The 22,213-nt window shown below is 43.8% G+C and overlaps 1 protein-coding gene across 4 annotated transcripts in view; it reads left to right on the top strand.

Annotated features, from left to right (window-relative positions):
* The window catches only part of Znf236 (zinc finger protein 236), an 85,723-nt gene that overhangs the window by 26,947 nt on the left and 36,563 nt on the right, over window positions 1–22,213 (top strand). For all 4 annotated transcript variants that reach the window (XM_074069612.1, XM_074069615.1, XM_074069614.1 and 1 more), the window contains exons 8-15: window positions 3,538–3,741; window positions 4,677–4,905; window positions 8,283–8,555; window positions 10,184–10,387; window positions 16,271–16,412; window positions 17,025–17,285; window positions 20,777–21,021; window positions 21,928–22,029. In XM_074069612.1, the coding sequence (XP_073925713.1) occupies window positions 3,538–3,741; window positions 4,677–4,905; window positions 8,283–8,555; window positions 10,184–10,387; window positions 16,271–16,412; window positions 17,025–17,285; window positions 20,777–21,021; window positions 21,928–22,029 (1,660 nt within the window). The remainder of the gene's footprint in view (window positions 1–3,537; window positions 3,742–4,676; window positions 4,906–8,282; window positions 8,556–10,183; window positions 10,388–16,270; window positions 16,413–17,024; window positions 17,286–20,776; window positions 21,022–21,927; window positions 22,030–22,213) is intronic.

Here is a 22,213-nt window from a genome sequence, read left to right as displayed (position 1 = left end):
TTACAAAGCAATAACAATAAAAACAGCATGGTACTGGCACAAAAACAGACATGAAGACCAGTGGAACAGAATAGAAGACCCAGATATGAAGCCACACAACTATAAGCAACTTATCTTTTGACAAAGGAGCTAAAAATATACAATGGAGAAATAGCAGCCTCTTCAACAAAAACTGCTGGGAAAACTGGTTAGCAGTCTGCAAAAAACTGAAACTAGATCCACGTATATTACCCTATACCAAGATTAACTCAAAATGGATCAAGGATCTTAATATCAGACCCCAAACTCTTAAGTTGATACAGGAAAGAGTAGGAAATACTCTGGAGTTAGTAGGTAGAGGTAAGAACTTTCTCAATGAAACCCCAGCAGCACAGCAACTAAGAGATAGCATAGATAAATGGGACCTCATTAAGCTAAAAAGCTTCTGTTCATCAAAAGAAATGGTCTCTAAACTGAAGAGAACACCCACAGAGTGGGAGAAAATATTTGCCAACTATGCATCAGACAAAGGACTGATAACCAGAATATATAGGGAACTTAAAGAACTAAATTCTTCCAAAACTAATGAACCAATAAAGAAATGGGCAAGTGAACTAAACAGAACTTTCTCAAAAGAAGAAATTCAAATGGCCAGAAAACACATGAAAAAATGCTCACCATCTCTAGCAATAAAGGAAATGCAAATTAAAACCACGCTAAGATTCCACCTCACCCCTGTTAGAATAGCCATCATCAGCAACACCACCAACAACAGGTGTTGGCGAGGATGTGGGGAAAAAGGAACCCTCTTACACTGTTGGTGGGAATGTAGACTAGTACAACCACTCTGGAAAAAAATTTGGAGGCTACTTAAAAAGCTAGACATTGATCTACCATTTGATCCAGCAATACCACTCTTGGGGATATACCCAGAAGACTGTGACACAGGTTACTCCAGAGGCACCTGCACACCCATGTTTATTGCAGCACTATTCACAATAGCCAAGTTATGGAAACAGCCAAGATGCCCCCACTGACGAATGGATTAAGAAAATGTGGTATCTATACACAATGGAATTCTATGCAGCCATGAAGAAGAACGAAATGTTATCATTCGCTGGGACATGGATGGAATTGGAGAACATCATTCTGAGTGAGGTTAGCCTGGCCCAAAAGACCAAAAATCGTATGTTCTCCCTCATATGTGGACATTAGATCAAGGGCAAACACAACAAGGGGACTGGACTATGAGCACATGATAAAAGTGAGAGCACACAAGGAAGGGGTGAGGATAGGTAAGACACCTAAAAAACTAGCTAGCATTTGTTGCCCTCTACGCAGAGAAACTAAAGCAGATACCTTAAAAGCAACTGAGGCCAATAGGAAAAGGGGAACAGGTACTAGAGAAAAGGTTAGATCAAAAAGAATTAACCTGGAAGGTAACACCCACGCACAGGAAATCAATGTGAGTCAGTGCCCTGTATAGCTATCCTTATCTCAACCAGCAAAAACCCTTGTTCCTTCCTATTATGGCTTATACTCTTTCTACAACAAAATTAGAAATAGGGCAAAATAGTTTCTGCTGGGTATAGAGGGAGGGGGAGAGGGAGGGGGCGGAGTGGGTGGTAAGGGAGGGGGTGGGGGCAGGGGGGAGAAATGAACCAAGCCTTGTATGCACATATGAATAATAAAAGAAAAAGAAAAAAAAAAAAAGAAAATCTAAAGTTCAGCAGTTCCAATCCCCTGCATAGGAAGATATTGTGAGCAGTAATCAAGTAAGAAGAATAAAAAGTGTGTTTTGAAGGTGAAAAAAAAAATAAAGTTTACATTCTCAAGGAAAGAGCAGGAAGTGTGGTACGTGGATCCTGTACGTACCACCTGTGCTCCCACTGGATACATCTGAGCATCTGTTCTTTTTCGGGACTGCTTAGGAAATAGTGTTCTGCCTCAAGACTGATTCTACATGTCTCTTACTTTGCTTTCCACATTTTCTTTGGCGTTTTTACTCTGGTTTTGAGAGGTTCCTTCAGCTTTATCCTAGGCTTCTTTTTAAATTATTTCTTCTATAGTAAGATATTTCATTTACTAGCTCTGAGGTGCTGGTATCAAACTCAGGACTTTGGACATATTAGGTAATCACTCCCCACTGAGCCACACCTCTGTCCTTCGATCCTAATTGTTTCTTTTTTAAGACTGTTTTCCTGCTCTGAAATCCAGTTAGCATTTTCTTGTTAGGAGCTTTCTGCTCATTTTGGTATCTGTCTTGAGTCAGCTTCTCTGCCTGTCCCTCCTCCTTCCCATGTCTCCTCGTCTTTGGTTGTCTGTGTTTCAGAAGACACAGCAATGAGTCTCTGTGCATGAGTTTTCATCTGGTCAGGGACCACTTTGCAGGGAATCCACTCTTAAACTTGGTGGCAGAAGGTGGCTCATTTCTCTCTGGATAGCGTATTCTTTTTATCTTGATTGAGGTAGGCTCTTGTTTTATGCCTTGCATTCCTCAAGGAACCTCAAGGTGTGCCTTAAGGTGAAGGGGTGCGGGTCTTTCCTTCTTTGTATTTTTTTAATAAACAGTCTTTATTTTTAGAACAGTTTCAGGTGTAAAGAAAATCTGAGCAGAAAGTACAGGGACTTCCTCTATCCTCCCCACCACGAGTTTCCCCTGTTGTTAACACCTTGATTGGTGTGATTCGTTTGTTGTAATTGGCGAAGGTGTGTGGATGTACTATTAACTGAAGGCTATAGTTTCTATGTGGCTCAGCCTTGGTCTTGTGCCCATCCTGGCAACAGCAGTCCCAGTATGTGCTGTCCCTCACTGCTTTTGGACATGCGCTCCAGTTCCTGGTCTTCTGCAGGAATCCGATCAGCTCCCTCTTAGGCACAGCCCTCATACTGGACTTTTTTTTTTGTGGTGGTACGGGAATTTTGAACTCCGGGCCTCAAGCTTGCTAGGCAGGCACTCTACCACTTGAGGCCACCCCAGCTGTTTTTTTTGTTGGGTATTTTTGAGATAGAGTTGTATGAACTATTTGCCTGGGCTGGCTTTGAACTGTGATCTTCCTGAGAAGATCCTAAGATCACTGTCTCCTGAGTAGCTAGGATTACAGAGTCACTGGTACCCGGCTGTGGACTTTCTTGGGTATACACAGCATTTATTCCTCAAATCCCTCTCTCTTTCTCTCTCTCTCTCTTTTTTTTTAACCACCCTGGCTTTTTTGTTTGCTTCTTTCTTTTTTTCTTACCTTTATGCTTTTAAAATGTACTCACTTCATTTTAGTGGGCTACCATGAAGAAGAGGATTATTATGTTTCCAGTCTGCTTACTTGAATTGATAGTCTATATCCCTACATAAAACTTGTAGAAAGCCGAAGAACAGTTCACTAAGTGTGTTCTTTTAAGTGCCAGTGTTAGGCCTAACTCAAGAGTCATTGAAGCAGTGCACTTAAACTTCTCAGTGTTAGGATTCTGGTAGATTTTAGTGCTCTAACCTAGACATTGCCTGCTTGCTTTTTTGTTAAAATTGAAAGTAGTATTTGTAATGAAAATGTTGCTGTGTTCCAGGCCACGCTCTTTCAGACTTTGCCTCTGCAGCAGGGAGAAACCCAGGTCTCCTCTGCTTCCAGCCAGCAGAATTCTCAGACGGTGACTGACGTCATTCAGCAGCTCCTGGGGCTGTCTGAGCCGGGGACAGTGGAGGCGCGCCAGTCTCCGCAGCCTGGGCAGCAGCTGAGCATCGCGGTGGGCATCAACCAGGACATCCTACAGGTGAAGCACGCTTGCCTGCTGCTGTGAGGCTTTCACATGTAGGCTGCCAAGCCAGGGCTGTACGACAAGTAGATATGCATGGCACATCTGCACTGATAAAGATTCTACCAGCACAAAACACACCCTGCTTAATTTCCTATGGGCAGTGCAGAAGTCTAAATAATTCATGAATCTGTTCATTGAAAAATAAAAATCCTCTTTGTATTCTGTAAGTGACTTGATTTGAAGAGTAGACTTTTAGAACTTGTCCGTGTCTGTCCCTGCTGAGTCCTGAGTTCTGTTGTGCTGTTTGGAGACAGTCATAGGTGTTTATACTGTAGGGAGGGCCAGGCTGGCCTGTCCGTGGCTTATATGCTGCTGGTCTGTGTGTGGCCCCGGCACACACAGGAGAGGAGAAGGAAGGAGCCAGGAACACCTTCCCATACTCCACTCTACCCAGGCCCACACACTCACAGTCTTCACTGTCACAGAGGTGGCCCTCCTTTTCTTTGTGTCTTTTTACACCAACCCCTAGTACCTCATGCGGAGAAGTTCGCCAGGGGTGTAAGGAACTCAAGGTGTCACACTGCAGCCAGTGTCTTAAAGGTACACCCAGGGTAACTTACACCCTGAGATAGAGTCCCAAATCTGTTCAGAGACAGACCAAGTTGTCTGAGGTAAGATTTCTGAAAGTCCATAAGTTTTAATCCCTTTAGTTAGAAACCGCTGATCATACCATATTTTGTGTGGGGGTAAGATGTCAGATAATCAGAAGGGATGTCACAGCCTCCCAGAGTTGGACACCTCTCTGACAAACAATTGCTTGGAGCTGTAGAGTGTATTTCTTGGAGTGGAGTCAGTTGTGTGGGTGAAGCTTTGTGGCATCTTGTGATAGATTTTGGCAGGCAGATCTGGGCCGTTGCCTCTTCTAACCTTTTAGTTTTGTTCTGTCTCAGCAAGCCTTAGAAAACAGTGGGCTGTCTTCACTTCCAGTTGCAGCACCTCCCAGCGACTGCAGCCACACCCAGACGTCCGCAGCACCACCTCGGAGTCCACCTGCCCCCAGTGTCTCCGCTGAGCAAGCGGACCCCACGGACGCCGGGCAGGAAAAGGGGCAGGAAAGCCCTGAGAAGTCAGATAAGAAAGAGAAAAAAGTTATGAAGAAGAAATCGCCCTTTCTACCTGGTAACTTGGTGTGCTGTGCCCTTCAGACATTTCAGACAGTGAGCATTTGCTTGTGCTTAGGAAACAGATGGATCCCCTGCTCTTTCTGAAGGTGACCTGTTTGCCATACGTGTGTTGGGGTGAAACACATCTTCTCTCAGTGGGCTTCTTTCCTGTGGCCAGCTTCTTGGTTGGTCTGCAGGCTTCCTCCCCCAACTCTTTGCCATCTCTGCTGGGTCTGGGTGTCCCTGCGGCTTTAGTCCCATCACTTTTCCAGCTCTTGGCTCATTGTCTCTCGCCTGTGGTTCCATCGTCCAGTCCCCCAGCCTCCTTCCTGGGTGCTACCACTTGGCGATGCCCAGGTGCACTCCACCTGAGTCCCTGTGCTGCCCATTCTGTGCCAATCTCCACTTCTTGGCCTGTGCTCCAGGTGTCCCACCATCCTTTGGATGGAGTGTTACTTTATGGTAAAGGTGCATTCCCAAACACAGTGTTTCTGAGGCTTTTCCTACCAAGAGTGCTTTCTTCCTCACCCCTCTGTCCTTTCTCTGTCAAAACTTTCCCCATTTCTCAAGGCTGGCATAAGTGCTGCCGCAGTGTGAAGAGTCCTGGGCTGGCCTGACTCACACGGCATGCGTGCATGTGCTCCTCCGCTGGGTGGATGGCAGGTACATATGATCCTGTCCTTTTCAGGAGAGAGCCAGAAGGGCCTGACCTGGTGTGCATCTGCTCTTTTCTGACTCTCGGGCTCAGTGTGGCTCTTATTTAGCAGCGGGAACTTACCAAGAGAGTCCTGTCTTAGGCAGACAGCTCCTGTACCAATACAGATCTATTCTGGCCGGGGAGCAGTGCTTTCTGGCTGCAAGGGTTGGAGTAGCGTTGCCTTCTGCTGAGGATGTGAGACTGAATGCCCTGGACTCTCAACCACATTCCACATTGTAGCCCCAGTCCTGTTCCCCACAGGAGGAACAGGACAGTAGAGTCGGAGCCCTTCAACCTCAGGGTTTCCTGGTCTCAAGGGGGGCAGAAGGGAAAAAGCCATTTTCACATACTGTGATGAGTGGCCTCCTAGCCCAAGAGGTTACAGGTGTTGTGTATTCCCACAACACACAGCCCTGTGAACCCTCTTGCCTACTTGAGTTCAATTAAAGACGCCTCACCTGGCTGCAGGGACCGAGCAAGGCGCCGTCTTTCTGCACCACGTGATCGTCATCATTTGCGAGTAACCGCTCTGCCTCTTTGTCTCTTTCACACTGTCATCTAATTGCATCGATTAGTATCACTGGAGCACTATGAGGGCATCTTTCCTAGTGGACTTTTCACTTGGCTTTTGTAAGGTTGCATGTACATTTTCTCTTGAGTGCTGCTTCAGTGTTCATTCACTCCCTGTTTTTAGACCTCTTTCATTTACAGTGAAGCTTTAGCTTGCTGCAGGTCTGCTTTTTACATCTTTTTGTTTGTCACAGTCAGAGTCTAGATTCAGTTGTGTGTGTGTGTGTGTGTGTGTGGTACTGGGGTTTGAACTCAGGGCCTACACCTTAAATCACTCTACCAGCCCTTTTCTATGATGGGTTTTTTCTTGTGAACTGTTTGCCCAGGCTGGCTTTGAACAGCGATTCTCCTGATGTCTGCCTCCTGAGTAGCTAGGATTGCAGGTGTGAGCCACCAGTGCCCAGCTTTAGTTTTTATTTATTGCAAACACATGCAGGTCACATTTTGAGACAGCCTCAGGGCTGCTAGTTTGGGGTCTCTTTTACAGTTGATTCCCTGAAATTAGAACTGAGTTTAAACTATGTCAACCTATATAATTAGAGTTATATTTTCATGTTTGTTTAGAAAAAAATCTGGTTTCTAGGGATGATTTCCTAATTTTAGCTAGAGGATAAAGAACTCAGAGCCTCGAGCTTTCTAGGCAGGTGCTGTATCCCTTGAGCCATGCCTCTATCCCTTTTTGCTTTTAGTTATTTTTCTGCTAGGGTCTTACATTTTTGTCCGGGGCTGGCCTGAACTGGCATCCTCCTGTCTGCTTTCTGCTTAGCTTGGATCACAGGCCATCACACCTGGCTCCCTTGTTAATGGGGTGTCATTAACTTTTCGGCTGAGTTGATCTCAAACTCTGATCCTCCGAATCTCCACCGCCTAAGTAGCTGGGTTTGTTGGTGTACACTACTACACTTGGCTCTATTTCACTTTTGTCTTTCTTTTCTAAACCTAAGTCCCTTGTTTAGGTGATTTGCTCTAACAAAAAGCATTGTTAAGGAAAGTACATTTTCTCTTTTTACAGATTGGGAAATTCTTTGTATTTTCTGATAACAAAGATAAGGAGACAAGATTTTCTTTTATCTAAAAAAAAACATGCAGTACAGACATTGTTAAATAAATTTGGGTTGAAATTTTCTGGTGAATTACATCAACATGGACAAAATCTCTGATTTTAGATGAATTAGATACCTAAATTATATTATCCCTGTAATTATCATAGATACCCCTTTAATTTCAGAGGATTATATCTAATCAAAACTTAAAAATGAAAAGTGATTTTGCTGAATTTTATTTAAAGTGTTTTGATGTTAGAATCATTCTGCTTATTTCTATAAATTTTACTTGTGATTTTTCTTCTGTTAGGATTAATTTTAAACTAGATTCAGAGTTCAATAACATTATTGTTGCAAAAAGACAATCTTTTACATTTGGACACAAAATCCCTAGTGTTACGTACACTTTTTATTTGTCTTAAGTTCTTGTAAGTTTTGTTCCAGCACAGGAGCTCTGCCATTCCTCATTACTTGTATTTGCATTCCTTTCCTTTCTTCCCATATCATCATTGTCCTGGGGTACATTGTGAGATTTACAAGAGTTCTTACACTGTATCATAGTTGAATTCACCTCTCCATCCTTCTCTTCCTCCCCTCATTCCTGGAACAGCTTCAACAGGTCTCATTTTTTCCATTTTCATACATGAGTGTATAACATTTTCACCATATTCACCTACTCACCCTTTCCTTGTATTTTGTGTTTCTTTTCTCTGATATTAGATACACTCAGTGAATACTGAAACCTCAGCCTCCTCTTGTTGTTGGTTGCTCATGAAGTCACTTAATCACATCTACCTTTCTGTCATTCGGAGTGACCTGATTCTGTCCTTTGGGCTCTGAGTTAGGTGCTGTTGCCTTCTTAGCTCTTGTCTTAGAGACTACGGAGCTTGTAGGGCTTTGTTCAAAATCAAACAGTCTTTTGAGACTTTGAGTGAGCGTGGGTTCCATCTCTCTGTGGCTGACCATGTCTCCTGCGGCAGAGAGTGCATAGCTTCGTGCTGCCTTTGTCCCCGGAAGGACCCTGCAGGGCCTTGTGCTGCAGTTTCTAGGCTGGGCTGGACTGTTCTTTCCTTGTCACTCCAGGCTCCGTCCGTGAGGAGAACGGGGTGCGGTGGCACGTGTGTCCTTACTGCACCAAGGAGTTCCGGAAGCCCAGTGACCTTGTGCGTCACATCCGCATCCACACGCACGAGAAACCCTTCAAGTGTCCGCAGTGTTTTCGGGCCTTTGCTGTGAAGAGCACTCTGACAGCTCACATCAAAACCCACACTGGCATCAAGGCCTTCAAGTGCCAGTGCTGCATGAAGAGCTTCTCCACCTCAGGGAGCCTCAAGGTGCACATCCGCCTGCACACAGGTGCGCCGGCTGGGCGTCGGGGAGGGCTGTTGGTCTGTCTCCCTCCCTCCCTCCCTCCCTCCCTCCCTCCTTTCCCCTTTCTTTTTAGCCCAGGTTGGCTTCCATGGTGAGATCCTCCTGCCTCAGCCTCCTGAATGCTGGAACTACAGGTGTGCATCATCACACCTGCTTCGTTTTTCTTTTTTTTAAGTGGTATTTATTGATTTGTCACCCTGGTACTCATAGAGCCAACTGGTATGATAGGGGTGATTGGGGAAGCACTAGTTTTTTTTGGCAGTACTGGAGTTTGAACTCAGGACCTTATGGCATGCTAGGCAGGTGCTCTACCACTTGAGCCATTCCCCTAGCCCTGTTTTGCGATGGTTTCTTTTTGAGATAGAGTCTCACTAACTATTTGCCAGGCTGGCTTTGAACTGTGATCCTCCTGATGTCTGCCTCCTGAGTAGCTAGGATTGTAGGTGTGAGCCACTGGTGACAGCAAAGTAATTTTCTTCTTTCTTTTTCTTTTTTTTTTTTTTTTGTGGTGTTGGGGTTTGAATGCAGGGCCTTACGCTTGCTAGGCAGGTGCTCTACCACTTGAGGCCCATCTCCAGCCCTGGCAAATAATATTTATAAATGAGCATATAATCTCAAAGGGTGAAGAGACTGTAGGCAGGAGTGTATACTCAGCTTAGACCAATGACCCTTCTACAACCCAAGGGCTGACCCACCTGCAGGTGTCAGCCGAGGCAGGTGTGGACCTGGCACCCTTGGGCTGAGCCTCACTGCACTGAGGCTTTGAGCAGGGAGGGTGACCTGCATGCTGCCCTGCCATCCAGAATCTGCTCTAGCCACTATTCAGGCATGAAGCTGTTCCACACCTTTTTATTTTTATTTTTTTCCATGTTTTTTTAAATAGCTTTATTGAGATACAGTTCACATATCATAAAATTCTTGAAGTGTACAGCTCGGAATTATGCACTCCACACCACTGCCTACTTGAGACATTTTAATCACTCTCCAAAAATCTCTGTACGCATGGGCACTATCGCTTCGTTGACCTCAGGGCTCCCTGCTGGACTGAGTGTGTGTGTGAACATCTGTCAGGCTAACATCAGCCAGTTTCATTATGTGCCCGTCCCTGGACTCTGTACTGTCAGTCATTTAAGAGGAACAGTTTATGAGGAGACTCCTGTGGAAAAGGGGCCCAGTAGAGGATACTATGGTTGTCGTCAGTATCGTGGCAGTCAGGGCTGGCTTTGCTCACTGCATGTTTTTGAGGTGTCAGGTGTGCTTACGCATTAGTCTGGGTGCCCCAGCAATGGCCACAGAGGGCTGTTGTCCTCCCAGGTTCATGAGTGTCACCTGGCAGAGAGAGCTGTCTTGCAGTTCTTAAGGATGACTAGTTGTTTGAAGATCTGTATTTTACAACTTTAGGCTTTGTTCTATAATTAGTAAATGTTGCTCTAACTTCTACAGTATGTGCTGTTTGAAAACAAAGGGGAATATCTAATCCACAACACTTATAAACATGGAGTCACAAATTGAATATTCAGTCAGTATTGAAAATGCTAACATTGTATGTTGACATTTGTTCTTGAGGTGTAAATCCTTGAAAGAAGTCTAAAATGTGCTTTTCTTTTTATTAGGAGTTAGACCATTTGCTTGTCCACACTGTGACAAAAAGTTCCGAACCTCAGGCCATAGAAAGACTCACGTAGCTTCCCACTTTAAACATACGGAGTTGAGGAAGATGAGGCACCAGCGCAAACCCGCTAAGGTCCGTGTCGGCAAGACCAGTGTTCCAGTACCCGACATTCCTTTGCAAGAGCCCATTCTTATAACGGACCTAGGTAAGATGGAGCGTCCTGTATTGTTGAGGCTTGAGTGTTCCTTCCTTCAGTACCTTGATGTGTGTGCATTTTGGTGTAGGCAATTGAGTGGTCTTAGTATAGTCTTAATGAATTCTGCTATAAGTGTTGCTTTGCTTGTGGACTGTGTATTTCACAATCAAGATTAAAATGTGAAGTCTCACTCACATTGTGTCTGTGGTTCATAGGGAAAGTGTGTAAGGGGAGGTGGTTGTGCGTAAGTTCTCATGACGGAAGTGCTTCTGCCTCAGTGGGACATCAGTGTGAAGAAGGGACTTGTTTTGTCTTTGAATCCCCGTGGAGTGTGTAAGAAGTTACTATTTAGGTTGATTTAATCTTTACATGGCAAAGAAAAAGAAAAACCTGCTTGCTTCTAATTTGCCTTTAGGCTTTGTGATGCTGCTATAATTGAGCCAAACTATGATTTTGTTGGCTAACCAGAAAGAGAACTCTGTTTGCTAGAATCTTCAGAAAAAATGGTCTGTGAGTACTGAACAAAGAAGAAGAATCCTTGTTGTAGTCCAGTTGAGCTGCTGTAAACAAGAACAGCTTAAATTAAAAAAAAAAGAATAGTTCAAACTGGTAGCTTGTAAGTAATAGAAATTTATTTCTCTTAGTTCTAGAGGCTGGAGCCCAGGTCAGGGTACTGGCAGGTTCAGTGTCTGGTGACCCTCTTCTCCATGGCACCAGTGACTCTCCAGGGACTCTTTTTACAAGGGCACTAATCCCATTTATGAGGGCTGTACCCTCAAGACCCAATCATCTCCAAAGGCCACGTCCCATTACTATCACGCGGGGGGTTAAATTTCAACTTACAGTTTTGTGGTGACTCATTCGCTTAACTGCCGCGACAGAAAGCTCTGAACCTCAGGCTGTACGAAGAGAAGACTCTATTAGTATGAATTTACATGTGTATGTGTTTCATGTATTATGTAATTTTCCTAGGCATGATCATACAGTGTAAGCAAAATTCATATAAAATATGATTTAACGGAAAACATTAAATGGTCTGTAGAGATATATTTTAGATTGATAAAAGTTACAGACCACCAATACGATCATCGGTACTCCATGAACATTTATACATCTGAGAAAATAACCACAAACCATAAACCAGACAATTAGGAAAAATACGCAAATTCTCAAGCATAGAGACCTTCCATTAGCAAGATCAACTTAATAAACACAGTAAAATTAAAGAAGATTTGAGCACATATGAAAAGAGTTTATAATAGCTATAGAATCTTTAACCTTAAAACACAGAAAAATTTCAATAAATTCTGAAAAGTTGATATATAGGATATAATCTTTGATTACAGTTCAGTGAACACATAAATTGTTAAAAATAACCACTCCAAATTTCTGCGTTGAAAGGAAAGACTGAAATTCTCTACTACGAATGAAAGGGGCATCTGAATCGGCTGCATGGACCAAGGCCGTCCTCAAGAAAAATGAAGGTTTTTGAGTTCTTATTAACTCAAAAGCTATGCAGATGGAAAAAGCAGAAAGGAATTACTATGTATAAAATTATTTAAGATAGATAAATTGGTAATTGTACAAAACCTGAAAATGAATAGATGACTTGTTATTAATAAATGTTAAAATGAGAAAATGGGGAATGAGAAAAAAAAACTAAGCAAACGAAGTGAAAAGTATTTGCAAATACTCTACAATTAGTTGGTAAAACATTTGAAAATTTAGATGAAATGATTCCTTTCCCAGATAGATAGCATATTACCAAAATCGATGTTAGAAAACATGGAAAAATCCAGAAACACACAACAAATGAGCATAGTAGGCAGTGATTGATGACTCTGTGAATTCTGTCAGGCTCCCTGGGACACATAGCTGTCATGGCATCTGATTGTTTCAGAGTGCAGAGAACACTCCTTATCTCTGTGAATCTGGAATGCTTTGTTTTCTTTCTGCAGTTTTGATAGCTTATAAAACAGTGGACTGCTCTCTCTCTTTCAGGTTGTTTGAAATCAAACTAAACACCTTTGTGTTTCTTAACTTCAAGTTTATGATCCTTTGGTTGAATTGTATTAGAGTCCTAATTCTGCAGGACTTTTCTGAGTGAATAACAATGCAACATTTTGCTCATTGGCTTTACAGATGCCTGAATCTCAGACCAAATTAGTGGTAGCTGAATTCTCCTTTGGTCAAGGCTGAGTGATACCTGAGGGAAACAATCCCTGGATGTAGTGTCACACTGTAAAATGTCACTTAGTCTCATTATTATTTACATGTATGTCCATGTCTTTGACATTGAGCTTCCTGGGTGTTAAGGAAAGGCGTGTCTGTGGGGTAGATTTTGATGAACATTTCAGACAGGATTTATAGTTACTGACCTTATTGGAAGGTGGACTATCCCACATCAGTCGTCAGTCTAGTCTTGCAGCACATTTTAGGAAGTATTAGAATGCATTACAGTGCTGTAGCACGTAATTTAATCTCATTGTTAAGGAAAGTGGTTGGGTGGTATAGTACCCTGTGATTGTATGTTTAAAAACTTTCAGGAGCTGCCAGGAACTGATAGTCTTTCCACAGTCTCTCTGCATTCCCTGTTGCTCATCTTTACAGACCTAAGAACTGGGGTCTCGGGAGTTGGTTGCTTTGCTTTGGGTCATGCAGCTGGCCTGTGCCCCTAACACCCCTGGATTCCCAGGCTTGGCTTATACTGATCAGCACTTATGCACACTCCATATCCACTGCCACTGTGTCACCATGCACTAGAACTGTGCTCACACAGCAGTTGTGTGTTGCTGGAAAGCACTGTGACACTGCACTGATCTTGGACATGACTGTTGTATGGCACTGGAAGGATTGTGTATCACTGGACGTTTTCTTCCAAATTGGGAAGTAGGTTTTAAAAATATAACAATGTACAGACTGGGGAAATATTGGAGCAAGGAAGATCACAGTACAGGTTGACTACCTCATCTGAAATGCTTGGGAACAGAAATGTTTTGGATTTTGGTCTAAATAAATAAATAACTATATGCATATAATATTATTATCTATTAAATATCTCTATCTGTTCGTCTGTCTATTTATCTATCTGTCTAGAGATTTTGGAGATGGGACCAAAGTGTGAAGACAGACCTCATTTGTGTTTCACACCTACTGTTATACCCATAGCCTGAGGGTTATTTTACATAGTTTTTAGTGGACCTGCATTTTGACTGCAGCCTGTCACATGAGGTCGGCTATGCAGTTCTCCACTTGTGGCATCATGTTGGTTTCAGATGTTTGGATTTTGAAGCATTTCAGATTTTTAGGTTGGAGATGCTTAACTTGCAATGGAACCTATAGCCGCTGCTTCCTTTACACCTCATAAGTTTCTGGACCATTTTCAGTTCCTTCTCTGTGGTGTACAACTATACACATGTGCATGTGGGGATAGTGCATGGCAAGGTCACCTTTGCATCTTGCTCAGCACACGAGTGGATTGTCCTTCTCTCACATGAGACAGGCTTTGCTTCTATGCAGTTTTGAGCCTCAGGTTTACCGTGGTGGGGCTCTTGAGCTGATGTTTGTGTTTTTGTCAGGGAATAAGATGGCGCTATCTTAGGTGTTGATGCACGTGTGTATCCAGTTCGTGACGTGTTGTGTACAAGTTGTAGTACGTATTGTGCATCCTGTCATCATGCAGTTCTTGTGTTCTCTTCCTGTTTGCAGTACATAAAGGCATTAAGGCTAGTTGTACTTTCCCCAAGCAGCATAACAGAACAGGGCTTTTCTTTGTTATTATAGAGGAAACTTTAGGACATTTTAAAGACGTTTCTAGTTTTTTGAGTTATATTGAAATTAGTGGTCTTCTTTTTTTAAAAAACATGTTAAAGGACTCACAGTCCAGAAACAGTGATATGGCCAGCATCTTAGGACTATTGTGTATGCTTTATTTGTCCTTACCTGTTGCTTTAAGGATTAAGAACTCATAATTAGCCTAATTTTGACATAACACTGTGTTAGTAAAATTAGCAAAGGTGAAAATGAAGCATTTGAAAAATGAGCCCCCCCCACCCCCAAAAGGGCTCAGAATCACTTCTGGGTCTCTTTCAAAAATCCATGTGCTTGGGTACAGGACAAAGATTGTAATTGTGTGTCTCGGGGGAAACCACGAACGTGACAGCTCTGTATATACTAGGGTTGTTCATTGCAAGATTGTGTATGACAGTGAAAAGGTAGAAGGAATCAAAGTACCCATCAGAAGTGTATCCAGTGAGCCAGGCACATTGGTACAGTGGGATTCTGTGGAGACACCCACAGGGTGATGAAGATGATGCTGTGTGGGGTGTCTTGGATAGATGTGAAGGGGTCTGTGTGAAATATGAGCAGGTGGTTACAGAACAGTGTGTGTAATTGACTTGCATAAAATTCCACATAATTGTGCATCATCCATGATAACCTCCGAGATGAGCATTTGAATTCAAATCACTAAGCTTACTTAGTATTAACCCAAGGCATCACTCTTTTTAGTTGCCATTTTGGATAATAGTCACATTAGGCTTTTTGTTGTTGTTGTTAATGTTCCTGAGTTATCCTTCATAGAACCTAATAGGGTTTCCTAAATACAGTGGATGTCTGTAAGACCATAAATGACCTTGGTTTGAATTTGTGAATTCTTAGACAAGGATCAGTTTATTCAGTTATATTTTTTGCATCTTCCTACTTGACTCAGGACTTTATCAGTGACAAGAAACTTATAGCTTGGTGGAGTGGGGGAAAGAGACATGAGAACAAGCAGGACATGGCAGGTGCTAAACCAGAAATAAGCGTAGGGAGAGAAGGGTGGGTTTCCTTTGGGGAAAGTGATGCATAAAGCATGGAGGAGTATGATACAGCTGCATAGTTGGGTAGGTGGGTGGATGGGTGGATGAGTGAGGAGATGGGTGGATGGCTGGCTGGTTGATGGCAGTGGAGATGGATATGAAGAAACATTGAGGAGGTGTGATCTCAAATGTGAACATGACGAGAGGGAGTTCTCATGATTCTGAAATACCTAGCTTAGTGAACTGGGAGAATGGAGTTCCATACCTGCAACTGGGAAAGCTGGGAGGGGCAGTAGGTTTTAGGGGAAAAAATGAAACATAACTCGCACTTTTTGGGGAGGTCAAGAAAAGTAGGAGTGTAATTATTGAATAGAAGTCAACAGTACTGCTGGGGGGGTGGTGAGATTTAAAATGGAGAGTTAGGGGCTGAGGACAGAATGGTGTGCTGTCAGGGACAAGAGTGATTCAAGGCTGAGGCAGAACCATTGTTAAGTCTTCCTCTCACTATAAGTAACGCAAAAGTTGACAACTAACTCTCCTGAATTGCGTGTGGAGCTCAGAAGCATCATTGCATTGTATTTACAGATGGTCACACTAAGGGAATCCTTTTTTAAAAAAAGCATAGAAACCCTGAAAGACGTGTTAGTGATTTTGCTGTTTGCATCTGTTTCCTTAATAAAGTTTCTGTGAAATTGCTGACCTTTTTAGAGCAAAAGATCATTTTGAGTCATTTATGTTTTGAATTTGTTGTTGTACCTCCAAAATTCTGACTAAACTTTGGACGTAGGCACGTGAGTTCTGTGTGAAGCAGTGCCTCTACAGAAAAGCAAATGTAGAAGTCTGTTGACACTTGTGTGTAGGGATGTGATGCGATTGTGACTTACACACACTCCTCATGTTGGAAATGCGGTTCATTGATTTATGAACACCTCCTCGGAGGTGCTAAACTAGTTCCTGACAAGATTAGAATGGCATTTGGCTGCAGCCCTAACCTGCAGATGAGCACCCCATTCCAAGTTCATCTCCAGGGTACGCTGATGCCTTTCGGCAGTTTTTCAGTTGCATTGACAGTTGATTTTTTCATTTGTAGGTCTCATCCAGCCCATTCCAAGAAACCAGCTTTTCCAAAGTTATTTCAATAATAATTTTGTTAATGAAGCAGATAGACCATACAAGTGTTTTTACTGTCATCGAGCATATAAAAAGTCTTGCCACCTTAAACAACACATCAGGTAAGGTGACATGGGTCAGACATGGAACTTTAGATAATTAAAGTGATTTGGTGATCTGGTGACTTCTAAAAGTATTTCATATGGTATTATTTGCTTGTGGTTTTTAAAATGTTACATTTGGCCCCAAAATATTTATTGATAATTGATATTTTTATTGTTTTGACTGGTATTTTACTCAGAAATTGCTGCCAAATTTTATTTATATTTCCATTAAATTTCAGTGTTTGCAATTTGTAGGAAACATCAAAGAAGTCATTGGTTTATATAATTACAGTTATGTACAAGTTTTTCAGGTGTATTCATTGGAGCTTAATTCTTGGTGCTAGCACCAATGAAAAGAAAGTAGACGTTTGACCATGAGAGATAGCGTAATGTTTTGAGAGCAGTTGAGGACCTGAGGAGACAGGGTTCCTGTGGAGCTTAGTGGTGTGCTGCTGTGCCTTTGGGCATGTCGCTTACACTTTGTTTATAAAAATGTGGAGAGCTAGGTCCTTGGTGCTTAGCTACTTAGCTTAAAAATGTGATGATAGAGTGACATACAGACAAGCGTGCACTTGATATAAAGCATTATGGAGGCATAAGAAATGTATTCATTACGTTTTCTTCTTTTAGATCACATACGGGTGAAAAGCCTTTTAAGTGCTCTCAGTGTGGAAGAGGCTTTGTTTCTGCAGGTGTGCTCAAGGCGCACGTCCGCACACACACTGGACTGAAGTCTTTCAAGTGTCTGATCTGTAACGGAGCCTTCACCACTGGCGGGAGCCTACGGCGACACATGGGCATACACAACGACCTCCGTCCCTATATGTGTCCTTACTGCCAGAAGACATTCAAGACCTCACTGAACTGCAAAAAGCACATGAAAACCCACAGGTAGGTAGAATTCCGATGCTCCATCTTTAATTGCCTTTATAATTCCCAGTTAGAGCTGGGCTGTGGTGTTAAGAAACAAGGTTTGATTCCCAGATGATTATTTCTAACTCGAACTACATGGGCTGAAGAAACGCAGATGAAAGTGTTAACTCATTTACGTATGCACATATGTATGTGTGTATGCATGCATTTATTTATTCAGAAAGGGCCCTCACTGGGTTGTAGCCAGAGCTGGCCTTGAATCCGTGACCTCCTGCTTCAGCCTCCCGAGTACTGGGATCATAGGTATGTGCCATCATGCCTGGCTAACCTTCTTACATTTTTAACATAATACCGAGACGGTGACTTTCGGGCTAAGTTCCTTGTTATCTCCTTCAGATCTAGTCGATGATTAGATGGAATGCCAGATTCTGCCTAGTTCAGTGAGGTAGTAAGATTTCCAAAGAGAAAATCTTGGTGGCCCTGTGATTTGCAGGCGTGTTATCAGTGACTCTTTCCTGTGTTGCTGAGTTACAGTACGTGTGCTTTAGCCCTCCCTCCGTGTACCCTCTATTTTCCTTTGCTGAAGAGCTAGCTCATCTCTAATGGAGGTAGTGGTAGTGCAAAGGAGGTGCATTTCTGACTAGAGCCGGGGCCTCCTGGGTGAGCTCTTGTGAAACCGCAGCATTCTGAAGTGTTGTGCAACACGTGGACAAGGTGGCTGCATGCCAGTTTGTCTGAAATGACTTAGGCCTCCCAGGAAAGAGCACTGGCCCTGCCGCCCTCCAGCATTTACCTTTGGTGCACCAAACCCTGCGTGTTAGGATAAGTGAAATGTGATAGTTTTCTTTTTGCTTTTTGGTGGATTATCCATCTGAGTGTCTAGCACATGGCAGAATTGACTTGGCATAGTTTATCCTTGCTGTGAAGTCTCCCTGCCACTGGAGACCATTCTGGCACCATGGTCTTGGTGGTGGCACATGGTGCATCTCACACTAACACCTGGCCATGCTGGACTGTTTATGGGGGATGTTCTGTACCAAGCATGTGTTTGGGAACCAGGACGCACCATTGGCATAGATAGATGCTTATGTCGCAGGATGACAGGTCCCTAGTTAGCCCACAAGCTGTGCCATGAGAGAGGCCTGGAGCTTAGGCATTAAGTGGTATTTTTCTCTGTAGGAAGCCAGGCTTTGCAGTGTACCTCCTGTGGCAGTGTGGTGAATACAGGTTCAAGGCCTTTGTTGATGGACCTCATGGCCAGTAGTGTAATTATTGGGTCACCTGTATTGTATTACGTGGAGCATTGTTTGGCCACAGTTTGTCCTGGGTCACGTTAAGGGATGCAGCTGGAGATCATTGTATGACTTTACCGTGTTGGCTCCACGGTTGCCCTCTACAGAGTGATCAGCCTGTCGTGTAGCAGCAGGGCTGGGTGCATTTCCCATGCAGATTGAGTGCATTTGAGCCTGTCTGCAAGGAGAGCCTGTGTTCCATCCCTTTGTCTAAAATGTTGCAGGTTTCCAAAATACCATACTCCTATATTAACAAATAGGTACACATGGCTACTCAGATTTGTGAAAAGGAAAACCAAAAGCTAGACAAAGAGCAGAAAAGAAGCCTCTATCCATTACCATGTAGATCACAGGCGTCCTTATGGGCACATCGCTGCATCACTGCACAGACTGCCACATTAAAGGTGGTAAAGGAACTGGGGTGTCTTCTGACTCTGCTGTCTTGTGGACATCTCAGTTATCCATTCTGCAGTAGAAGTAGGTGAGAACTGACTCTTTTTGCTTTCCGAAAATGTAGAGGAAAGACTTTGTTTAGAAGTAAAATTGCAATTCTAAGGAGATAGATTGATACGGTCCTTATTTTGGTGGGACTGAGATTTGAACTCAGGGCCTTGCACTTACAAAGCAGGTGCTCTACCACTTGAGCTACACATTCAGTCCATTTTGCTCTGGTTGTTTTGGAGATGGGGGTCTCATGAACTATTTGCTCAGGCTGGCCTTGAGCTATGATCCTCCCAAGTAGCTAGGATTATAGGAGTGAGCTACCTGTGCCCAGCTTATTAAGGTTCTTGAGAACACGTGAGTGATGGAGCTTGTGTAGGCCTGACTGTGTGAGGGAGAGGGGATGTTACAGACTTATCCAGCCTGTTACACAAATCACATAATGGAGGTATTGTTTAAGCTTCTTAGACTCATTCACTCAATTCAGTATTCATCTTTCTCTTTGGAAGAGAGATCACCGACCTTGGTGACTGCATGCTGTGACCTTAGTGACTGCATGCCGCATGTATTTCATATATGTAGCTGTTGCTAAGAGCAACACTAACATAAGAAAGTCAGCATGGGCTTACGCTTTGTATTACAAGCTTTGAGACCTGAGTGGCCAGTTGTAGCAGCTTTTCATTGCTGCGACAGATATCTGAGAGATACGGTTTAGGGCAGCTAAGATTTATTTGGGCTCGTGGTTTCAGAGGTTTCAGTTCATGGCTGACTGGCTCCATTGCTTTTAGGCTCTGGTGGGGCAGAACATGATGGTGGGGGTTGCATGGCGGGTTCTGCTTTCCTCCGGTTTCCTGGTAGCCAAGAAGCAGAGCAGGAGAAAAAGGCAGAGGCTGGAGAAAAGATACACCCTGCAAGAACGTGCCTGGGATGTACTTCCTGACCATGCCCCACCTCCTCCTCTCCACCACCTTCTGGACCCAGTCACTTTCTCAGAACCCCACCTCGGAGAACTGCCTTTCACACCCCAGCCCTCTTGGAGTATACTTCAGATCCAGCCATGACACCAATGAAGCGTGTATGCTCCGAGACTGCATTCTTTGCCTGTGCACCACATGTGCTTGTAATCCCAGCCACTTGGGAGGTATAGATCAGGAGGATTGCAGTTCCAGGTAGCTCAGGCAAATTTAAAAATAAAAAGTTAGCAAAGAGCTCGTTTCAGCAAATGAGCTGGGCATGGTGGTTTACATCTATAATCCCAGCTGCTTGGTAGGTTGTAGATAGGAGAATCATGGTCTGAGTCCGGCCCTGGGCAAAACTGTGAGATCCTACAAAAACACCTAAAGCAAAAAGGGCAGGGGTGTGTGGCTTCAGCTGTAGAGGGTTTGCCTAAGAAAGCGCAAGGCCCTGAGCTGAAACACCAGTACCTCCCTAAAATGCTGTCCCCTCTGTGCCTTCATGTCCTATGGCCTGTGACAGTACTTAAAAGGCAACATGGTTGGGCTGGCACAGTGGCTCAAGTGGTAAGAGCATCTGTCTAGCAAGCGTGAAGCCCTGAGTTCAAATCCCAGTGCTGCCAAAAAAAAACTTGCCTGCCTAGCAACATGGTTTTCTTCAGAATTAGTAGTAGTGTTTAAATTGCCATCGTGACTTCAAAATGAGATAATTTAAATAATTTTAAGAATGATTTATTTAATAAATTACAACCTACCCAGCCATGTCCTGGCAGGTATTGTGGGCAGTGCCTAACTTTGTGACTTTTCGCGGCTTTTCCTGAAGATACGAGCTCGCCCAGCAGCTCCAGCAGCATCAGCAGGTGGATGATGGCACTGTGGACCAGCAGAGCATGCAGGTAGCAGCGCCCATGCCGGTGGAGATGGAGAGCAGTGAGCTGCAGCCCTCAGCTGAGGCAGTCACGGCTGACCCAGAGGCCATGCTGGACTTGGGGCCACAGCATGTGGCAGGCACAGAAGACACAGCCCTCGGGCAGCCACTGGCAGATCCGCCTCTGGAGGCCGATGAAGGTAGGGTATGGGAGTTCCAGCTTTCAGGGTGATCCCTGCTGTCAGTCTCACCGCCATCCACACTCACCAGTGCTCTTGCTAGTGTGTGGGGGGGGTAGTACATGGCACTGGACCCTTTATATGGACATTTATATACTCTGTTCAGTTTTCTTAGCCTTTTTAGGGCTGGATTTTTTTCTTTCTTTGTTTTAAACACAAAGTAATCTCACTTCTTGTTAGCAAATTTTGGAAGCATTTGAAATCTGAGAACATCAGCAAAATCTACCATCCCAATTTGGGTGTGGGCTCTTCCAACCTTTTCCAGGCACTTGTGTAGGCCAGCCTGTGTGTACAAGCTCCGGAGGCTTGTGTGCCATACCTTGTCCCTTCTGTGTTGAGATTGCCTTTCAGTCTTCCATGACAGGGCACTCGCAGTACAGACCAAGGCTGTGCAGTCATGAACTGCTTGCTTCTGCTCTACAGGGAGACAGCATCTGGCCCAGAATGTCAACAGTGTACTCGTTTTGTCATCTGTCAGGTTGGGCTGCAGTGCAGTGTCTGCGTCACTGTGCAGCGTGCTTAGTGCAGTGGACGGTCTTCGTTCTGGCATAGGCCCATAAGCAAACAGTTTGCTGATCTCCTTACTATTTTGTTTTATGGATGTCCACAGATCGATTTATCTGTGGGCAGGATTGTACATTCCTCATCGCCTGTGTTGCCTGAAACAGTGCACACCCGGGATAGCTTAAGTAGTTGCTCAGTGTAATTGTGTTTCAGAATACCACTTTATCGGAGTCTCTGTGTGTCTCTGTGTGTACATACATGTATATAATTTTCTTCATTGTCTTTCAAAGTAAGGAGGCTGATGTTTGACAAATGAAAAACTCCAAGTGCATGATTCCTCTGTCTTTGCATTCTTGTCCTCAGATGGATTTGCAGCCCCGCAGGACCCTCTCCCAGGACACATGGACCAGTTTGAAGAGCAGACTCCCACACAGCAGTCCTTCGAGCCAGCGGGACTGTCACAAGGTCAGTGTAGGTTTCAGTGAGATTTGCAAATGAGCTGACCTGTGCTGGGTTTATTTTCATAACTATTTAAGGTGTTTCTCTGGAGCCTCTTCTACAATTTATGGCTTTGTCAAGTCCCATAATTTCCCATGACTGTATAAGTTTTCTTATTGTACATACGTTCTGTGGTCTTCTCAGATCTCCT

Source organism: Castor canadensis, chromosome 4 (genome assembly GCF_047511655.1).
Source record: "Castor canadensis chromosome 4, mCasCan1.hap1v2, whole genome shotgun sequence".
Classification (NCBI taxonomy): domain Eukaryota; kingdom Metazoa; phylum Chordata; class Mammalia; order Rodentia; family Castoridae; genus Castor; species Castor canadensis.
This window is presented reverse-complemented; position numbering and strand designations above follow the sequence as displayed.